We start from the raw sequence: 17,500 nt of genomic DNA, 5'->3' as shown, positions 1-17,500 counted from the left end.
TCCACCCCAAACTAGGAAAAAAAAAAGCGAGGGGGGGGGGGGGGGTAAGGGAGAGCACGAGAAAGTTTTCATTTTCCACTCCTGTGAAACTAACACTCCTGCAAACTTTGCGGTTGAACTCAGGAATGAACTTTGACCATTCTCATTTGCCCATAGCGATGTGCTGTACAGTAAAACCATACTCCACACATCTGGATAACCCCCTCCCCTCAAACATACACACACACACACACATACACGCACACACACACACATACCAACACACAGACACTTCTGTTTCCCCTTTGCCCTGTGCTCTCTTATGTAATCCTGACAGAGGCCTCAAAACAAACGGTGCATCACTGAAAAAACCCCCCAAAAAAAACCCAAACTCAACTTCACCAGTACTCCCTATGGTCCATAACAGCTGCAAAGAGCCACAGCACTATAGCTCGACCCCCCATGACCGTGTTCTAGCTTATAGCAACTGACAGTTGACAATTCCCTCCCTTTGGTTGCCAACCCCTATAGTGACCCCATTCTAAATAACACACGGGAAAGCAACGGAACAGCCAAACTGTCAACACTGACCACAGGCGTATTGCAATCTGTGATAAAGAGAGAAAGACTTCAGAGAGGTCAATGGAGAGAGACAGACAGACAGAGAGACAGAGAGAGAAGGAGACAGAGAGAGAGGGAAAGAGAGAGAAGGCAAACCGGAGTAGAGAAAGCACATATGTTAGTCATTGGTGAGCTAGATCCCGTAGTGCAGCGGAGTACACAGCACACTTAACGGCCAGGCTCTGGAAAAGTATACTTTACAATTCATTGCTTCCTTCTCACAAAATTAAAGGTCTCTTGTTAAAAGCAAAACTTGTCAAACGAAAGCAGCTTTTATTACAGAGCAAACTCCCAGGTCTGCCTTCGTCTAGGGCCCACTTCCCAATGAGCTTGTTTTACTTTAGAAAGAGATACCCAGACCAGGGGGCCCGGCCGTCTGCGAGTGTGAGAAGGCATGTGTGCCTTCGTACAATCCTCATCAAGAGTTAACTATGCTGTGTTAATCAGATCAAATGACAGCTCTTGAAAAACATAGCTATTAATCCAAGACACAGTCAAAGTATTCACCAAGATGGAAAAATCAAATATCAGGTGTTTTCTATCCTATACACTTGTCCCACTGACTGATCACTGAACGTGCCACAGGTTGGAGTAGCCTGATGGAGCTGATGGTTTTGACTGCAAATGCAGTCAAAGAAAACTAACATTGTTCTCACACAGGTCAAGTCAAGCAAGCTGTCACAAATTATGAGCAAATACTCTGGACGGCCACTGCCCTGTATATATGGGGAGAGAGAGAGAGAGAGAGAGAGAGAGTGAGAGAGAAATAGGCACATCTGTGTCCTTCTCTGCGAGCGATGCTGATAGCCATCACAAGCCTTGCTCCTGCTCCACGCTCTCCCCACCCCAGGCATCCCGAGAACACTTGATTTTAATGGGATTTTAATGAGATCTGCGGACAGAGAGCGAGAGAGAGAGAGACGGCCGTGCCAATGCGGCCTGATAGAGGCAGAGAGCCCATTAGGCTCCAATCCAGAGCATTTTCCATAAGAGAAGCCGTGAAGGGGGGGAGTGGGTGGCGTAATGGGCTGACTGATGATTGCTGAGCTGGGTTTAAGCAGTGAGGTGACATCCTGATGGATAGGGATGCTCCTCTAGATGGACAAATTGTGTATGATTAAAATATACTGACATCAGCACACAGCTACACACACAAGCACTTAACGGGTTCCACACAGTCCTACGTCACTGTATCACTGACGGGCATTAGCTCAATCGCGGCTATCATCCAACTCTGGCTTTAAAATAGCCCATCTGATAGAACATTCCAGAACGGGGCAGCAAATTTCACATCCAGCAGTTTCAGTCCATTATCACCACAGAGCATAATCTCCAGGGGCCATACATTCATGTAATGATCATGTATAGACCAAATTACCCCAAACTCGTAATGTTAGCATTAGCTGAACCTGGCCATTATCCTACATAAAGGAACATGTGGCTCAGGTCATTTTCCAAAGAGGAGGCTATTATCAAATCAGCTACACAAAACAGCAGCACACATACCACAGTCAGAGCCTTAATATTCAGTCTTGCCTTATGATCCAGCTAAACTGTTTAAGATTCTTCAGAGGATGCACAGGTTATACAGCTACAACAGCCAGGTTTTGTTCAAATATCACAACCTGATGTTCAGCAGTTCAAAGGCTGAGCTGATCAAAGATAGTGTCCTCTGATCATCTGCGTTCCCCCAGGAGCCTAAGTTGTCTACTGGTAGGGTTATGTGTCTGACCCTGGATGCCCCTCCAGGGCAAAGCCCTAAGTGTCTTAGCAGACTGGTTCTAAAATATGGGGCTTTGAGCTGAGTTCACGGTGGAGACACTGGAGACAGGGTTCAGCAGATAGGAGCCTCTCCCTATGGGTGGGGGGCATCACTTCCCTTCTCACCCCCTACAAGCAAAATACAGTCATAAAACACAAGCCTTGTTCAGGCACTTTCCCATCAAAGTGCGTAAGGGACTCTCTTCTCCTGTCTTTCAGAGTGATGTCCAACGTGGTTCTCTCTTTCCCTGAATCCATAAGACTTTAAAATTGAGAAGAGTGATGCATTTAGAAATTTCGCTGTTTAACCACACAAACAGAAGCCAGCACAAGTGAAGTAAATCCCTATTTTCTGAAAATGAACAAGCCAATATGGATTTCTACTCAAGGTGGATCCAGACAATGGACTGATGTCCAATGACCGATTTCCATTCAAGAAAAATTATACTCCCCTCTCTCCCAAATGGAATTCCACCACAAGACAGAATCGGGAGGGACTTTGGCTCACTCCGTCTCAGACGATCCGGTCGGAGAGCCAAAAAGCCCGAAGGCTCAAATCTCACACATGGGTCTAAACATATGAGATATAGCTTTGTGATTTCATGATTCATTCTGTTTATGCTAAATTATGTGGACATGTGTGTGTTTGCATGTGTCTGAGCGCACAGAGTATATACGCTTGTGTATAACTTTTTCAATCTGGCCTGTGCTATCTGAGGCTAAAGGAGCACCTGAATGTTGACGTTAATGAACCACGCTTCGGCGGCTGACCGCGGCGTGACACGAGATAATTGGTATTCATTTGTTTGGGTTTCAGCGTCTGCAGAACTGACCTTCAGTCCACACGCCACACCCTGCTTCAGGGGATACGTGTAATGGCTTTAAAAAAAATGGCATGTCTGCAAAGAGAGTAATAAGAAATGAAGGAACCTAACAGTTAACCCCATGTTGTTTCATCTGTTCAAACTCCACTTTGTGTCCTGAGGGGTTTGGTTTACCAGGGGTTCAGATCTGAAAGAACCTCATGCACTTGGACAGTTTGGTCTCCAAGCCATCACCTCCTCAGCTGACTTGAAGTACAGAATGTTCCAGTACTCAGACTGCTGTGTCTTATATTCTTATACTGATGATCTGTTGAGGGACTGTAGCTGTCTCCACAGCAACAAGGGTCCCGTGGTACTATGTCACTCCCCTGTTGGTGCACTGTTGTGATCCCTCTGGTGGGATGTGTGTGTCTGTCTGTGTGTGGGTGGCACACAGGGGGGAGCAGAGAAAGAAAGACAAGATTCTCTCCCTTTTATCTGTCTTTCATCTTTGTTTCATCTGTGATGTTGAAGAAGCGCAGCAGCAGCAAATATCCAAGACATTATTTGAAGCCTTTTTAACTCCACCAGATATGCTTCCTGGCTGTCCTCACACTGACGGGTGGTTTCTCCACCCTAATTATATTTATGTCAGTGAGGGGAAGGTGTGTATGTGTGTGCGTTAGTGTGTGCATGTTAGAGTGTGTAAATTTGTCTTTTTTTTTTTAAGGATTCTCTCTGTGGTGGGCTGAGGTGGGGTGGCTACTATGGAACATGTCCAGGCAGATTGTTCTATTTAAAACCTTCACGGCGCACGAGTTTCATTTGAAGATTTCCATTACAAACAAAACTAATTGGGGATTATTTCCGTTTTCCTTTTTCTTCGTGATACGTGAGGGCAGGTAAAGAGGCAGTGTTTCTTTTGCTCTGTCTCTCTAGCCTTCAGGTATACAACACACAGACAGATCATTTTTATGAGGAGGGCTGCTTTGTTTTTCACTACAGGTGGAATTCAAAGAGTATGGGTGGGGGGGGGGGGGGGTATCAAAAGAGGTCAGTACAGCCGGATCACTGTGGGAGATCCATCAAAACTCTCTCTGTCTCCTGTATTTTTCTAACGCGACCCGTATTTCAGCTTTTATTGCTATTACAAAAGTGACTTCAGTGAACTGTGAAATGTCCTGCATGGTAAATATGAAAAATAAATGAACATCTTTCTGGGTGACATCTTTTGAAATCTCAGATCCAGTGCTTAAAATGAAGGCTGAGATTTAAAAAATAAAAGAAGGAAAAAGAGGAAAAGATGTGCAAATCTACATTTGAAAAACAGATCCGGGCTGTAATTGAACATAAAACCTTTTCTTTTAAAGCTGACTTTTTGAAGCAGTGAACAGACAAGGGTCAAGACTTTATCTGTCATTTTTATAGTATTATTTCGCTGAATCCAATGGAGAACATAAATGGACAGATGGCAATATTTAAAGTTAAAGTATAGAAGTAAAGCTCACTCAGACATGCTTACATAATGGACAACTAATGATCAGCACAAATGTGGTAAATAACAGTCAGAGAAACACATATGGTGCAATTACACAATCACAAATCCATTCTTGCAAGCTGCTCCTGTTTCAGATTAGAAGCATGGATGGTTGAAACTGTTTGGTTGCTGCGATTTGTGTGGCATTCCCACTAATTAGGCTTAACAGAGGAAGTGCACTTGTTTTGATTGTTTGTTTTTCTTATTATTTTGTTTTTGCTGTTTTTAATTGGAATCCCTCTGTAACATAGCACTGCTTAACATGCATGTGGGAGCCAATTAATCAAAGTTGCTGCACTGTTGCTGTGCACGTGTGTGTGTGTGTGTGTGTGTGTGTGTGTGTGTGCGTGTGTGTGTGTGTGTGCGTGTGTGTGACAGAAAGAGAGGTAATGTATGGGGCCTTAATGGTCCCCACACGTCGCCTTCCTCAGTTGCTCCACCTCAGCCATCTCCTCAGTGAGGTTCAGCTCATTAGCAGTGACGCCCGGGCGGATTAACCACATTAAGGCACACGGATGGGGCCTGTTCAAACGTGTATTTAAATGTGAACACACACATACTCGTTCAAGGACATATAAACACATACATACACATTCAAAGATGGAACACACACACACGCACGCACACACACACACACACACATGCATACATACAGTTCTTCAAAAAGATAAACACTCAGGCATAAGGATATCCAGTCATTTAAAGACATAAACATAGACAAAGAGCATAAAAATATTGTATACCAAACGTGCACACAAAATGTGGACACTTAAAAGAGACTATCCGGACAAAATGACATTGACTTGACTGATCTTAATATCTGAAAGAACAAAAGGTCCTTGAGCAACTAAATCCATCGCTCAAATGCCTAAAAACCTTCAGTCAGATAAAAAGTGCTTACTGGATTGGACCCACTGACACTTTGACCGAATGCAAAGACACTGTGTTAGAACAATATAGCCTTCACCATTCCACCCCCTTGCATACTGTGAGGAACAGCATCAACGTTACATATGAAGAGCTTTGCTGTAAATCCAAAACACCAGAAAATGATATTAAATAGATAAATAAATAAGTAAATAAATAAAAACACATTCCCTTTTCCGTTCTGTGAGAAAAGCAGGATGTCTGCCTTAAAAGAGATCTAATCAGTTTTGAAAAGAGAGTTGAAAAGCAGAGTGAAACAAGGTGACTGGTTGAGAGGAGCCTGGGCTCCTGTTTTTGGGATGGACGCCAAATCACAGTGAACATCCCATATCTCGCCGAGTTTGATCTGTAGCTTCTGACCAGTTCATTTCCTGCTTCTATCCACATCTACACAGGGCTCAGCTTTCAATGCAATCAATGTGACTGTTTGCGTGTGTGCATGTGCATGAAAAAGTGCACATACTATTAATTACAGTATAAGTAAATACTTCAAAATCAAAGAGGGAAAAAATGTATGTCCTGATTTGCCATGTTACCACAGACGGTAAACCAATCAGCAGAGATGGTAGATAAGATGGGCATTTCCAAAGAAGCGATGGGAACATCTCATAAGAGCAGCTATCACTTTCATCACTACTGTCGGTCAGCACAGCCCATTGGAATGCACACACAGGCTCCCTCACTCACGTGGGACCATACTCTCATCTTTCTCCCTCTCTCTCTCTAACATACATGCACACAAACTCTCTCTCTCTGTTTAAATCTTACTGAAATCCATGGAGAATGTGCATTAGAAAGGCAACGAGCCCTGTGTTGTGTTTCCAATGAGTGTGTATTATAATCCCACTACCGTCTCAGGCAGCTCGAGGGTAAAAAATCCCTAGAGCTCTTCTGCCCTTTCACTCCATTATAACAGTCATGCACGCAGCTTTAATTCATTTGATTAAAAAACAATTTGGAGTGCTGTAGCAAAATCTCAAGTCTGATAATGACCGGAAAAATTTCAATTCACCAGCTATTACGTCCAATCAGGCTGGAAGGGAGGAGAGGTGGAGAGTAGAACCAGATGGACCAGCACAAGATGAAGAAACACCAAGTGCAACGTGAGACAGAGCCCTACAGAACCGGCAAACTAAACGAACCAAAGAACCAGAGGGAGAACATGCAGAACAAGCCATGGAACCAGAGGAGAACTTGGAACACCTGGAGGACCTGGTTTTTGGATGCACCTTCACAGGTGGATGGAGTTGTACTTGTTTACTCTGGGAATGTGCAGACGAGGTTCTGAGACCCTGACAACGTCAGATACTCTCCAGTTTTTCCTCTTGTTCAGGAGACAGGGCTCAGTTGTGACAGTGTGGCTTACCTGTCTTGCTCTTCACCTTCTTGGAGGGCTGCTTCTTCTTGATGAACTTGGCGACTGACTCCTGCTGCAGAGGTGCTTCTTCCTGTTCAGCCTCAGCTATGGGCTCAAAGGCTCCTGAAACAGAAAAGATGATAAAAGCATGAGTGTTAGCAAGAAAAAGCCAGGAGTGCTGAAGAAACTGTGACGACTACAATACCATGCCAACGCCTCACATGGAGGAGCGTTTGGTACAACTCGGTTGCTTCCTCACTACGGCGTGGAAATAGAGTATTGACACAATTAAGGATCTCATCAGCATACCAAGCTGTGGACTTGGATCCTACAAGAGATGGTGAACCTCAAAAACCCTAAGTCCGGGAATGGGGATAATATCACTCTCAGGATGGTGTTCTTTTCCCACCAGCCTTTGCAACCGCAATGTAGGGCCAACATTGCCGAGATCGCATTCCACGTAAGCGCCCGGAATCCTCAATTCATACCCGCTGCTGCATGTGCTTCCACATACCCTCCCTCACACACGTAAAAAACACACACATGCCTGTACCTATCCCTACCTATCCAAACCCTGCAACTGCCATAACAGAGGGTCACCAGACCACGAACGCTGGTGTTCATCAAGTGGATTGCAGGCTCAATCCCAAGGATCAACCGGAATTAGGGGCCTCAGGAGCCAATGAATCGGGCCTCTTGTGTCTCTCATCCCCTGTCACCCTTTCCCACAATCCCATGGGTTATTTCCTTTATTCATGCCACTTTCATTTTACATCCTCAAATACACAAATGCGTCGCAGGCTTATTTTCCTCCTGGTAGATTAGCATAATCCCTCTCTAATATTTATCCTTTCAATATAGCCAATCTCTTCTGTTAGTAAGGCAAATTGCTTCTGATGGCTCGTGGTTTACTTAAGCTAAGGGTAACAGAGTTTTTTCTGTGTCGCCATTTGAAATGTGAGCTGCTAGTTTAATTACACAGGTGTTTTTATAAGCATGTCTTTTCACTGTCTTGCAATTTTGGAAGGTGAGGTTAACCTCTGGCTGGTCTTACATCAACATAAAACAGAGCAACACTGCCTCTCCCTGTCCCAGTCACAATAACATTACAAGGAGACATTTTTTCCATCCATTAAAACAACATCCATGTTTCTGTGAACGAGCCTCCATGCGTTTAGTCGTTAGGTTTGAGGTCTTTGGCTGTGGTTCTGGTCTGTACTCTTGCGACAATTGGAATTCTTTGTCGAAATCTTTGATGTTTTCAGCCCTCTAACCATCTCTAGCCCACACATCCTCTAGCCTGACTTGGGTGTAGCCCCATACACCTCCAGTGTTTGATCCCTCTCTTTGGTCTCCCTGAAGCAGGAAGAGGAAAGAGCAAGTCTCGGATGCCCAGGTTTTGATGTCGGGACAAGGGGGGAGGGAATCAAACAACCAACTGATCTACCTCTCATGTTGAAAGAGGATGGCCAAAAATGACAAAAAAAAAAAACACTTCAGGTATCATTATATTCTCAGAATCCTATAAAAAAAAAAAACCCTGTGCCAACCTAAATGTCCCAAATATCTGCATAAGTGATCAGCTATATCAAGGGATTAGTTATAAGAGCACACGCTGATATTTTAATCCACCACCATTTTGACTCAACAGTCTCTACACATTTCTGCAAACACACACGTGCTCATCGGCAGACACAGGCACCTGTACGCACATGTACACACACCAAGCACAAAAAAACACTCCACATACTCCTACCAGTCTGGTATCACATCAAGAGCGTCTGGAAAAATGCATTCCATAAAATCAGAGCAAGAGAATAAGTGAGAGAGACAGACAGAGACAGAGAGAGCGAGAGAGAGAGAGAGAGAGACTATGTCATAGAGAACAGGAGAGGGAGGGAGCTTAGGAATGTATAACCGCATCAAGCAGACAGCATTAAGTGAGGCTTTAGCTACCAGAGCAAATCCTATTCATCGGGTCTCATAATTCCTCTCTCAAGTACAAGTATGTTTCCTCTCCTCTTTCTTTAGCTTTGACTGAAATAGCTTAAAAACCACAGAGCCACTGGAGCCTGCCCAAACAGCTGAAGCCATGGCTTTTGAAAACAAGACAAGATAGTTTTGTTTACTGGCAAAAACTTTCTCGTTCTATTTCAGTGGGTGAAACACACGGAAAACCAGGCATTTGACATATATTTAATTAAAAAAAAAAGAGTGTTAAAGAGTGTTTTAACAACAAAATACTTGTCGATATTAGGGAACAGAGCTTCCCTTGATAGTTGCAAACTGTAGAATTACTCATAATTTCCACTACCGCCAATACAATTTTGACTCAGACAGACGAAATGCCAAAGTTCTCTCATTCTCGAGATACTCTATGTAAGCATTTGTCAATTCCAGGTGTAATATGAAGATCAAAGTATCGCTGCTCAGATTAATCAGATAAGTATAGAGACAGTATTCCACATGCCGTCCTACATGAAATGACTGATGAATTCATGTCAGTTTATAGACAGAAACTGGAAATGCAATGACTGGAAACAACAGTGTGAGAAAGAGTGAGCAGGTAAAACATAAGGTCTGCATTTCACAGTCCAAACCATTCTAAATACAGCCACACTGCCACTGAAATGCTGAAATACTGAAAGGTTGAAACTGGCAACTAGACAAAAGTTGAAAATGAAACTCATGTGTGACTGACAGTTTCATAGAGAGAGAACAGCTTGACTGGTAAAAGGCCGTATTCACATCTCACAAAGAAAACTGAGAAAAAGAGGAAGACAGAGAAAACACCTGACACTTGAGCGTAAAGCAAACACAAGACAGATCTGTTCTCGCTAAGGTCTGTGCTCAGTGGAGACACCGTCTCATAAATATACATCCTGTGAGGGACACAGAGAGAGGGAAAGAAAGACAGAGTGTGTGTGTGTGTGTGTGTTGGTCAGGTGCACTCTGTCCAAAAAGCTCTACTCAGAGCCAAGAGAGTCCCAGCTCTCCAGGCTGAGCCCAGCCAAAGCATACTGATAACAGCCAGGCCCTCCAGCCCTGGGTCCTCCAGATCCTGTGTGCACCTCTCACAGCCAGATCCTCAGTGGAGTGTTTCGGCAGAGCCAAACTGTAAAGACCGCAACATTCATCAGAAACACACACACACACACATGCACACGCACGCGCACGCACAGGCACACACCTACATGCTTTTTAAACTTTTATGAAGATGCTTGGCCTTGGCACTGCAGCAGAAATAAAATTTATACTGAGAGCACATTTTGAGAAAAGAGGTTTTTAATTTATGTATTTATTTAAAGTTAACCATACCCTTACTGATCAGTTTTTCAGCGTGCACATCACACAGATACAGTTTTTGTTAATGATGAGAAAATATGAAAAATAACACTTTGAAACACAGTTTTTAATGTAGCATTTTGGTGCATAAAAGTGCACTGTATCAGCCGAAAAAATGTAAAATATCATTTAAAAAAAAAAAAGAGAGCGAGAGAGAGACTGGGAACTCTTACACTTTTGGAGTTCAAGTTTCTCATAGTCAACTCATCTCAGCAGGAGATCAGTCCTTTCGACCCAATCCTTATTCATAAAACTACAACTGAGTCTTGAGGGGCATCTCCACTCGCTTTAGCACATTCTCAAATCATCGGCTCATATCGGTCCAAGAAAGGTCAGGTGGAAAAATGTGAGCTTTGTTCTCTCTGTTCATACCACACTTCTCACCTTCAAGCCTAATAAAATCATACAGTCTTTCTCTCTTTATCACACTAAATGGCTTTGGCTCGCTGAGAAATAGTTTGAGGAAATCATATCGGCCCTGCGGTGGACAAAGTGCTTTTCCAGCCGGGCTGTTAATGCAGAAAGCACAGCGCCGTTGAGCAGTGAATGATGGGAAAACATGGAGGGGGGTTGGAAAGAGCTCCTTCACAGAGAGAGAGACGTGCTCCTGTCTGTCTCAGACTTTCATGGAATGAAGCGAGAACTGGGAACACAATAGAAGTGGAGATAAATCACACGCTCACTACAGCCCCTAAAGTAGACACACCATTCACTCTGCACGCAGTACAGGGCTGCAGCACTAATGCACGCAAACATGCACATACATATGTATATACACATATATGTGCTCCCACATACAGTCCACATGTTAGGACACACGGAAAGCACGCAAAACAAAAGCTCAAAGACCTGTAGAAAAACTCCCGAGAGATGTAAGAATACTGAGAAACTCAAAGCACACACATAAACACCGAAGCCACAGCAGACAGGATACATGCAGAGAGCAGCCTCGTTCTTTACAGAGACTCCAAGTTCTACATAAGACCTGTCTCTCTCACTAGGGGTTAAAACAGCGGAATGTATTTATGAGACTTAATAAAGAACTTGACTTCGAAAGGCAGCAGTAAAAAGCCCCCTCTTCCCGGTCCCTTCTACGTTAGCCTGTTAAAACAGGAACCCCTGTCTGCAGTCACAAGACTGGATCTGTTTCCCACACATTAGCAGAGATAAGACAATGGACTCATCACTCACTGTATCGACTCAGCACACTGATGACTCAAAGAGAGCATTAGTATAAACCACCCCTTACTGATGAAAAACAAGCCAACTGCAGTAACAGTAACAGAGAAAAGTCAATCTAATACTAGCCACATCATTCTGCTGCAACAGAAGGAATGGTTATCTGCGAGGATATATACAACCTGTCACTGACCAACATGACTGTAAAAGAAACCTCACAGTAAAACAACCAATTATGAACAGTAACAGGAATAAGTCAACCACCAAAATGGAAACTGTAATCCAAAGTAGCAGGGACAGAAGAGTCACCTGTTATGACAGAAACGACAGCTCACAAATTCAAGTCAAACATGTAGTCATTTACAGAAACAGCTGTGTACCAGTGAACCACAACTACAGTACCTAAAACTAACATTCATCTGTTATGACAGAGACATATCATAGGGAACAGGCCACACAGCACTCTACATTAACAGAAAGAAGAGTCACCTACGATACCTATGCAGTCATGTTCCATAACAGAAACAACCAGTAATCCACAGTAAGAGTAACGATCCATCATCTACTGTAACAAGAGACAAGTCAGCCACAGTAAGAGAAACAACACTCATCTATAATAGAACAGATCGTCTAAACTGAGAGAGAAGAACGATCACCAGAGAGAGTAGCTGGCACACTGCAAGAAGATTTTGGGCTGAGGTCAGAACGTGCCATGTCTAGTTTTAGGCTATAACAGAGTTACTTGTATTTTTCTGTGTCAGTAACACGGTTTTATGGAGATGATATTTCTAACCTAGTCAGCTGGGCCTGCTAGCTCTCTGAAGGTCCACTAACTGAACTCAAGTATATGCAGTCACAGTGGGGGAGAATAACGGTGCGATGGTGATATGACGTATGCTTTGAAACACTGTTAGGGCTGTTGATAGAACTGATATGAGCAGTGAAGAGTGTGAGCGGACCTCTAGGTACCAGGAGACAGTTTGTATCTCTGAGTCCAAGGTGGTGACCTCTAATCAAACTGGGAGTGTGAGTGCCCATCCAGGTGACATCATCAGACAGAGAGAGAGAGAGGGAGAGAGGGAGAGAGGGAAAGGAACAAAGCGGCCCTGTGATAGGGTCAGGTGAGGAGAGGTTTCAAGAACGAAAAATGAGCCGGGGAAAACAATCTCTCCCACAGAGAAGAGCAGACAGGAAGCCACAAATCAAAGAACTAACATGGCTGGCCACTGCGCGCGCTCGCGTGTGCGCGTGTGTTAGTGAGTCAGATCTGCTCAGACTGGGACAAGTCTAGCTGTCTCAAGAATCAGACTCAGTGGGGGTAACGGGAGTAAAAGTCATCCGTACTTACTCCATCAGAGGGAAGGAATGCTACTCCGATTTAGTGGTAGCAGTCAGTCACCCTAACTCCCCTCCGTCTCCCACCTGCACCTCGTCCTCACTCACTCCTGGGCACCTGACCAAGCAGCGTGCTCTCCATCCATCCCCACCACCCTCTCATCCTTCACTATTAGGGAGGAAGACAGCGTGACATCATCTGCTATCTACACAGCCCAGCTGCTGCAGGAGAAAGGCAGCCAAAAAGCCATCAGAGAGACAGAGGGACAGAGATGGAACCCCATGTGTTCTACCAAGGCACCTCTGGTAAGAGCTCGTCCACGGGAAAACAGATAAGTCTTCAGAGGGGGTGAGAACAGCAGGAGCGGAATGTCATTGGTGGAGTTAATCATTCGCACATTCCTCTCATCCCTGGAAGTCTTTATGCCTCCGTGGCAGACTAATATCTCTCTTTTCTTTTTACTGTTATTCTTTCCCCTTCGCTACTCCTTTTTTTTTCTTGCCTCCATCTCGAGTATTTCGTTTTAGTTTTTTTTTTGTGTGTTTTTGTCTTTATCAGAAACCATTGAATCTATTTAGAGTGAGGTGAGTCCGTTTTAAAGTACGGATATTGTACATTGCCGGTCTAATGGCTTTCTGGAAATATAAAGCGCGTCTTCAAAAGTGCTAAAGAAAAGGTTCCTCTGTGTCTATCACCCTGCTGCACCTCACATACTGACATGAATGATAGCTCAAATCTGGTCATTTATCACTGTCATGATGGTATTGTGTTGTATATCTACAGCTCTAACAGACTGTCAATTTCATTCACACTCACAAACGCTCAAACAAAAATACAGCAGTGTACTCTCAGAAACATCAACACACACACACATACATACACACGCACACACACACACACACACACACACACACACAAACACACACACACACAGGAAGTTAAAGTGGGGGTCCTGCTAGCCACCACAGTCTCTGGCAGAGACGGCTTTGCCGCCAGTGTTTTTGGAAACGTAAACAGGTTGCGTTTACAGCCGATTGAAAAAGCAACATGAGTCGGTTGGGTAATAAATTACTGTTTACACAAAGCCTGACAGGCCTTTGGTCAAACAGGAGTCAGCTATGTGTTTTGGCTTTGTCCCAGAGGTTAAAGGAGAGAAAGGGGACAGCAAGGATCCTGTCCCGTGAACACTTCAGCCAAGATGTCGATACACTCGCAGAGACGGGTGAACTCTTCACACTCTTCCCTCTAAACGCTGTAACCTGGATTGTGCCATTACCAGTAACTGCTAAAGCTATCCTGACACCGTATAATCTGCACAATCTACGACGTATCCTCATATATTCTCCAGAGTTAGGCTGCTCTCCCCTCTGCAATTCTAAAGCACGCGGTAGAGCAGGACCTGAGCACTAGCGGCACATAGCTCAGAATAACGTGGCACTGCTAATGCTGTTGTTTACAGTCCATGACACAAGGCTGAATTAATCACTGGCTGAATCTTCCTGAAGGAGATGAATGACGCCGCGTATGAGTGGAGCTCTCTATGCGTGAGCCCAAGCCGTGTGTTCTACCTGAGCTGGGCTCCTGTCTGAAAGTACGCGGGGCTAATTGGGCGGCTCCAGGTCAGACGGGCACACGGGGATTCGCTCCGCGGACCCGTGTAGACCGTCCTTTGTCAGGGCTTAATGACGCGTGGGGGGCTGCTGCCCTGAAAGGGGCCGCTGGGGGCCCGGGGCCGTTAAAACTGGCAGACAACTCGTAGTGTTCACAGAGCTGCCCCAAAGCCAGTAAACAAACCCATCAATGGGACACATGTCTTTTATGCCACTCTTAAAATCCTATGAAGGCTTCCTCAGAGAGAGAGAGAGAGAGGGAGAGAGAATTCTCAGAATAAGAAGAGGCAAAAAGGAGTTCACTGTAAGCTTTACCCCCCCCCCCCCCCCCCCCCCCCCAAAAAAAATCCCCCAAAAATTCACAACACCATAATTAATTGCAAAGGCAGTGACGGAGTGAGATGAGACAGCGTGTGTGTAAAAGTGAATGTGACAGAGGAAGACAATAAAGATGAAGAAAGGTAGAAAGAAGACAAACTCTTGAAAGAGCTGTCAATCGTGACTAACCTGACATCATAACCGGAGTTTGCACGTTGGCCTCGGAGGAGAGCGACAGCCGACCGCCTTTGCCCAGTCTGTCACACAGCAGCGTGATGTGTTTCTTCAGTCGCACTGTATCCTTGGGCATGGTCAGCTGACTGGGGCTCAAACTCATAGCCTGGTCTTTAGGACTGCGAGACAGACACGTCCTCAGTAGGTGAGACACGGCCGCGTCCACACTTTCTTCCCAGCCCTGAGAGAAAAGTATTGAAAAAAGGAGAGGGAGAGAGAGAGAGACAGAAAGCCCGGTCACCCAGTAGTCATCTTTGCTGTGGCAAGCTATCTACTGCATGACTACGTCTCTGAAGGGTAGGACTTTGATTGTCTTTTGGTCTTCAGTAAAGGCATCTATCAAAGCACAGTTAGTGCCAGAGTAAAAAGAGTATGTGGTTGTCTGACAGGGGGGTCAGGTACAGCTTTAACAAGACAGCGCCCCCTGCAGGACTGAAGGTTCCGGGTAAGCGGTTATATTTAGCAAGTACCTTAACACTCCAGACAGCTCTGTTTACGGGGATACTAACTAATTGCACTGCAGTAGTCTCAACACGCTGAGCGGTTCTTTTTCCCTGTGTGGGATCGTCGTTCAGCCAAACACTGTAATTTCTCTCATGACATGTTTCACATGCTTCAGCTCCATGAAAAAGCATGGTTATGCAATTTGCATCTACAGTTCTGCAGCAAAATAATGAACAGAGAAAATATGTGCACGAGGGAATGTGTCTGTCTGCGTATACGTGGGTGGGTTTTTTTTTGGGGGGGGGGTGTAAAAGGTATCTGTGAGGTAGGACGGCATCATCCGATAAAAGGATGCAACAGCGGGGGCCCCTGTTCAAGGTGAGGTGATCTGAGTGTGAGTGTGAGTGTGAGTATGCGTGTGTGTGCGTGTGTGTGTCTTCGCCCGGTGCATAGCTGAGTCTGAGAGACAATGTCTGGCCTGTAGCGTCTCCTGTCGCCCCCCCCACCCCCTGACTCCCTGTGATTAGAGCAGTGGCAGCAAAGCGCACACACACTGGGGCCTGATGGGCCGCGGTGCTGACAGGCAAGCAGGGCGTGGGGCCGCACCGCTGTCCCCTGCCGCCATACAGACAGGCCTTAATGAGACCTAATAACAGGTAATCAGCCCTGTAATGATGATGACAGGGAAGAACACTCCTTTTACTGACCGAGAGGGAGAGAGAGGGAGAGAGAGAGGGAGAGAGAAAAGGTAGAGAGAGGGGGGAAAAGAGAGAAAAGAGAGGAGAGCAGAGAGAAGGAACGGGCAGTGAGTGAAAGGCAGGATAAGAAAGGGATGGGGTTTCGTTTACAACAGCATAAAACGCTGCGAGGGTTGGCGGTTAGCGTTGGCAGGGCCAGCGTATAGTGGAAACGTCTGGGGCAGGAATAGTAATAGAGTTGGAAAGTCAGCAGTCGGGCAGAGGTAAGGGGAAGGCGTTCTGGTCAGCTATACCCGTCCGCCGCTCGAGCCAAGTGAAACAAGCTTCTCAACAATTAGTCAAGAGATGGGTTTCCTGTGACCAAGAGTGCCCCGCTTCCCCCACCCCCCTTTTTCCTATTGTCCTCTCCCTCCTCCTTCTCAGAGGTTAGTTTGGGTCTGAGCAGGGTGACTTTGTTTGCTGTGACGGGAGTAGCAGCGGCCCCCGCGGTAGTTGTATAAAGAGGAAATGTCAAAGCTCTACTACTAAAACGGCGGCAAAGACCGATGATTTACTCAGTAAACATCCTCATTCTTTTCACCTCTCACTCTTTTTCCTTTTCATTCTGCTCCCTCCGTCACTACGCCGTTGCTTCCTTTCCCGTTCTTTCTTTTTTTTTTTCCTTCTCTTTCCCTCCGTCTCTCTAAAAGGGGCACTTGAAAAGAGTCCAGCTCTATATTCCCACATTGTAAATCACTAGTTTCACAGTGTGAAATTATATGTCAAAATCAAACTCAGTCCACAGCTTCTGCACTGTATGCATTTCCTAGAGACTTCAGGGGGAAGACCAGTAAACATGAAGAGACAACAAGCAGCCAAGGAATGACTTCAGTGAAGAATTGCTTCTGCTGGTCTGTCATTTATACAGTACAGAAAGCAGCTAAATGAAAGACATGTGTTATGAGTGAGTGTGGTGTCGAAGCACATTCTCCTGTGAAGTGCGAGCACGTTTTGTTTGTGTGTTTGTGTGAGAGAGAGAGAGAGAGAGAGAGAGAGAGAGAGAAATGTCCTCTGCAGTGGGCAAGTGAGAGTGTTACAGGTGAGTGTGGCTCAAACACTTTCCCCAAGGACAAGCACATAAGTGGAATTCCGGGGGGGAGGTAAGGTTATTTAGTTTGGGAGACAAGGCTACAGTGAGGCGGGGGGGGGGTGGAGGTGTAGGAGTTTGTTAAGGCTCCAGGTGGGCAAGGACAAGTGCTCTGTGTGTGTGTGTACGCGCTTACGTGTGTGTGTGTGCATGTGCGTGTATTAGAGAAAGAGATAGATAGGGAGAGAGAGAGAGAGAGAGAGAGAGAGAGAAAGAGAGAGAGAT

At 45.2% G+C, this 17,500-nt stretch overlaps 1 protein-coding gene across 1 annotated transcript in view; it reads right to left on the bottom strand.

Moving 5' to 3' along the window:
• Positions 1-17,500, bottom strand: part of bbs9 (Bardet-Biedl syndrome 9) — a 97,838-nt gene that overhangs the window by 32,119 nt on the left and 48,219 nt on the right. Inside the window, exons 20-21 of the mRNA XM_030783151.1 lie at positions 14,963-15,188; positions 6,995-7,108 (exon numbers count right to left, since the gene is read on the bottom strand). Of these exons, the coding sequence (XP_030639011.1) occupies positions 6,995-7,108; positions 14,963-15,188 (340 nt within the window). The remainder of the gene's footprint in view (positions 1-6,994; positions 7,109-14,962; positions 15,189-17,500) is intronic.

The sequence above is a fragment of the Chanos chanos genome, chromosome 8 (assembly GCF_902362185.1).
Source record: "Chanos chanos chromosome 8, fChaCha1.1, whole genome shotgun sequence".
NCBI lineage: Eukaryota > Metazoa > Chordata > Actinopteri > Gonorynchiformes > Chanidae > Chanos > Chanos chanos.
Note: the sequence above shows the minus strand (reverse complement) of the source record. Positions and strands in the feature narration are given on the sequence as shown.